The 5,000-nt window shown below is 35.9% G+C and overlaps 1 protein-coding gene across 1 annotated transcript in view; it reads left to right on the forward strand.

The window, feature by feature from the left end:
• LOC125027560 (protein orai-3-like) overlaps positions 1 to 5,000 on the forward strand; it is a 34,051-nt gene that overhangs the window by 24,943 nt on the left and 4,108 nt on the right. Inside the window, 1 exon segment of the mRNA XM_047616654.1 lies at positions 1,357 to 1,485. Coding sequence (XP_047472610.1) covers positions 1,363 to 1,485 — 123 coding nt within the window. The 5' untranslated portion in view covers positions 1,357 to 1,362.

Genomic DNA, 5,000 nt, shown 5'->3' on the forward strand with positions numbered 1-5,000 from the left:
ATTGGTGCCCCATGGTCACTTATATGTCAAGTTTTATTTAGAATCAACATGTACATGATTGTATTAGTATAATAACAGATAAAACTTTATATGTTATTTTGAGTAATATAGAATTATTAATTTAATCTATGTATTTGTTGATAATTTTATATATGTCAGTACTCCAGCCTGAGACATTTTCAAATTTTACTCTCAGAATCGTCTGAAAACTGTGAGAACTTCTGTGGATACCTACAAAATTAGAAGCATAGCCAATTTGGATAGATGCTACAGTGTCTTACCCTGGCTTTTTGCAGGGCATGTACACTGCTCTATAAATATTTTTTTTACCAAATCAAATCAATCACCACCAACACCAACAACACCAACAACACCAACAACACCACACCACCAACAACACCAACAACACCAACAACACCACACCACCAACAACACCAACAACACCAACAACACCACACCACCAACAACACCACCAACAACACCAACAACAACAACACCACCAACACCACCAACACCACCAACACCAACACCAACACCACCAACACCACCAACACCACCAACACCACCACCAACACCACCACCAACACCACCACCAACACCACCAACACCAACACCAACACCAACACCAACACCAACACCAACACCAACACCAACACCAACACCAACACCAACACCAACAACAACAACAACAACAACAACAACTCTTCTTCATGTTCCTTTGTCCATTCAAAGGGGAAGGGAAAGATAGAGATAAAGATAGAGTTAGAAATAGAGATAGAGATAGAGAAAAAGATAATGTTGATCAGGTTAATACAGTAGGAAATTATGATGATTGAAACATTTCTCTTAGAATGTGGAGATATAAGAAAGAAATGCATTTTAGAAGAAAAGAAGTGAAGAAAAGGTGAAAAAGGTGCCCAAGTAATACTCACATTTTTCCTCACTGATCAAGCAGCTTCATGATGTGTGAGGCTTGTGTAGAGACCTTAATGCAATGCCATCTTTTGTCATAAGATTTTCTCCTTAATTCTAAGAAGTAGCTCTAGAGTGTCTAGATGGTATTTTTGTAAGGTGTAAAAACTGATTGAGAAAAGTTTACTGCTAGTAAAATTTGTTTAAATGCTGCTTACTACATATTTCAGAAAGGCATATTTTAGAGAAATTGTAGAATGTTTGCAAATAATTATTCAAAATATATTACACAAAAGCTGATATCTAATATTAGCTATTTTGAGCTGTACAAAGAAAAAAACACAAAAAAACTTTAGAGAGCTACTGCACTAAGTTTATCAGAGGAACAAGAAAATATAAGTAGAAGTTATCATTTACATCTGTGTAATGTGTGGTTTCCCACAGATCTCCATGCGCCTGGTGCCATCAACAACAAATGCAATGGGGCTACACATGCTGCGACAGTTACACCTAAGTCGGGCGAAGCTCAAGGCTTCTAGTAAGACGTCTGCACTTCTCTCTGGCTTTGCTATGGTGAGTTTGGCATTATTACCTTCCTTAATTCTGATAATGTCCCCCCCCCCCCCCTGCCCTTGCACACATTTTTTTGGTGTTTGTCAAATTATTTTAGACTGTCTCAGATGCACCTTTTCTCTTTTCTTAGTATGTATGATGCCATGGCCAAAAGGGAGAATGGGGGATGAGGCAGACATTCCTTGATTATGTCTGATTGGTATTTATATGAGTTGTGTGGCATTCCTTTTTGCATTTGAGGTCTATATAAAGCACTTATTATTGTAGAAACCTAATGCTGCATTCCTTTATTATTTCCTGAACAGAATGTAGTAGGTGGAATAGTACGGTTACTTCTCTGGAACTAGCAACAAAAACAAAAACTTTTGATATGGTTTTATGTATATAGATGAATTCCTTTGTATATTCTCTTTTCCTTCAAAAAAGGATTAAGAGATCTCATAGGAAGCTATCATATTTACCAGCCTATAAGATGCACCCCCCCCCCCCCCCATTGGCATAGTATCATGATGTAGAAAATATCATGCGTACTTTTGGTTACCACATATAAGAGTATGGGCAAAGTTAAAAACACCAAACTAGCCAGTTTGGCTTGTGCAAGAAGGTAATGCATAATAAAGTGCACAGGAGTATGGCAACCAGTGAGTAGAGGAGATACTTGAAACAATAAAGAAACATTTTGGTATATCACAGAAAATTGGTTGAATTTATAGATAAGTTACAGATAACATGAAATAATGATTATATCTCTAGTTGTAGATAGACAAACTTTTAAACATTTCAGCAAATTTCATTCCCAGAGAAAATGAAGTGTAGAGAAAATAGTAGTACATTTTTATATTATTTATCCTAACAACTATATGTAGAGTGTAAAATGTTTTCAAGTAAGCCAAGCAAAGTTTAAAAAACATGGGGTGCCATTTGTTGCATGGAGCCTCACAAAACATTATGTACCATTAGGTACAAATCTTATGCTGCTTTTCTACCCAAAACAAATGAAACACATTTCTGGTCAGAGTTTGAATTTATGATATTCATTATTATGGCAATGTTGATATTTCAACTGCTATATTTTTTCCCTACACCTTTTTGTAAGGTTGTGATGGGGATTGAAATCCAAGTGAGATGCTGTTTGTTGCAGGTGATGTAGTGTCATGGCTGGAGATATAAGCCAATAGATTTGACTTACTAGTTGTTTGGCATGGTGTCAAAATTTCCAGTTTGTAGGAGTTAAGTTGGCCAGGAATGTACCTTGGAAGGGGGGACAGTTAGCTGTCCAGTAGGTTAGGCACAAGGTGTCTGCTGTCAGCCAGTCAGGACCAAGCAGATGACTGTTGGACATTCCTCCTGTTAAGCCACAGGGATATGTGTGTAGGAGGTGGGATGATCAAACCTTGTTTTTTGTGCAATGTTTGCAGACCCTGGGCCAGAGCTGTGACAGTACTTCCTCTCCAGTGAATGGGCTTTGCAAGCAATTTAATATGTATCTGAATCACTCCAAGGTCAACTAATTTCAACTAATACTGGATTTAGTTTATTTGACTATTCCTCAGAAGGTTATCAGTGCATTGTGAGATCCCGCTGTATGATGGCTGGTGTTGCAGGTGATGTGCATTGCAATGCTAGAAACAAATTTTGGTTTTGATTGGAGTTTGTAATCATTGTTCACCTTTGTATCAGGCTGTAAATATTATATGCAATATTTCAGTTGTTGCTGTGCCTGTTAAAGAAGTCAGACATTTTAATCCAAAGTCTGGGCTCTGTCATCTTATTCACAACCTTTTCCCTGAAGATACAAGGTTGACTGTTCAGTCACCAGTGGTTAGTGATTGATCTGATTTTCTGGTTACTTAGTGTGGAGTAACCAAAATCTCCAAATCTTGGGTATTAACTAGACTAGGAATGTGTTAGGTAATCAGTGTAGTGGATATGGAATTACCTGTCCAATATGTGAGTTATGATGTATCGGCTAGTTAGGACTTCCTGTTGTTAACTGATCAGAACCTGGATGTAGGATAATATTACCCAACCTGTGCAATACGTACAGGCTGGGAGCCAGTGCTGTTTTAGTTACTTTTTCAGTAACCCATGATAATTTGCTGATACTTGGATCATGAATATGATTTAAAAAAAAAAAAATTATGGTGACAAAATTATTTAGGAGATCCGTTTATATCATCCCATGATGCCAGATGGCATGCAGACATGCCAAGGTTGTACATGATTACTTGTCTGCATGTATATGTACCATGTGATTTGACACCAAGTTGTTTCTTGTGTCTGTGTATATTAACCCAATGCCGATGGGCATGGCATAAATATACACACATGCCATGCCGACTGTGAATTTACTTGTTTAATTGTTTCAACACATAGATGGCTACAATTGTACTAAGTCACCAATGAGCCAATTAAGAGTACTGCCTGTCTTGCCAGTTCACCCTTTTCATTGATTTACAAAAATATTTTACATTATCTTATTTTGATGTTACTAATGTTTATAACATTATAGTGATTATAATGTTTATAATATAAAGAACACCATTGATATTCATAGTACTAGTAAAAAATATGTTTTTCCTGCCAGTTCAAGGAAACGTGAAATGAGGTTATGTCACAAGGTCTACTAATTGACTAGTGGCTAAGCACTAGCAGAGCCATATATGTACAGAGACATTTCACACACAAAAAAAAAAATGAGCACAGCATTTTCCCCATTTTTTATTAATTTTCCCCAGCAGAATTGGGTTAAGTTATTTGTGGAATGTGTTATCATTGTTTCTGATCATAGTTGAAATATGTGTTATCATTGTTTCCAATCATAGTTAAAATCCTCGGCATAATTATAAGAATAAGATATTTGCCCCTTTTCTGACACTGGAATTTATCTCAAGAGTTTCAGTATTTGATTTATACTAGTTTTTTTTGAAAGGCTCCTATTGCTGAATTGCATGAAGTGAATTGAATTAACACTGTTTTTTTCCAGAGAAAATACTAGAAAAAAATATCAATATGATTATTATAAAACATACTTGAAATAAGAGAAAATCCAAGAAATGTCTTAAAAAATGCATATGAAATGAAAAAACATCTCTTTGGCAAACATGATAATTTAATTATGTCATTTTCCTTATTTCTTTCATGTTTAACCCCCATAGAACAGCAAACCCTCCAGCCTGTCTGTCAGCCACAAAAAAAGGCAAGATTCACTGGGTTTTCAAAATTCAAAAAGGCATTTATTGGTTACAAGGATTTAACCCTGAACCGATGGGTATGGCATGTGTGTACATGCCATGCCCACATTGAGTTTACTTTATTGTTTTTACACATAGATGGCTCCACTTGTACTTAGTCACCAATGAGCCAGTTATGTCTACAACTTGTCTCATCTGTTTACCCTTTTCCTTGATTTTCAAAAATATTTTGTTTTCTTTTATTGCCACTACTAATGTCAATAACATTATAGAAATTATAATGAAAATTATACCATATATATTCATAGCATTAGTAAATTC

Source organism: Penaeus chinensis, chromosome 7 (genome assembly GCF_019202785.1).
Source record: "Penaeus chinensis breed Huanghai No. 1 chromosome 7, ASM1920278v2, whole genome shotgun sequence".
In the NCBI taxonomy this organism is placed as follows: Eukaryota; Metazoa; Arthropoda; class Malacostraca; order Decapoda; family Penaeidae; genus Penaeus; species Penaeus chinensis.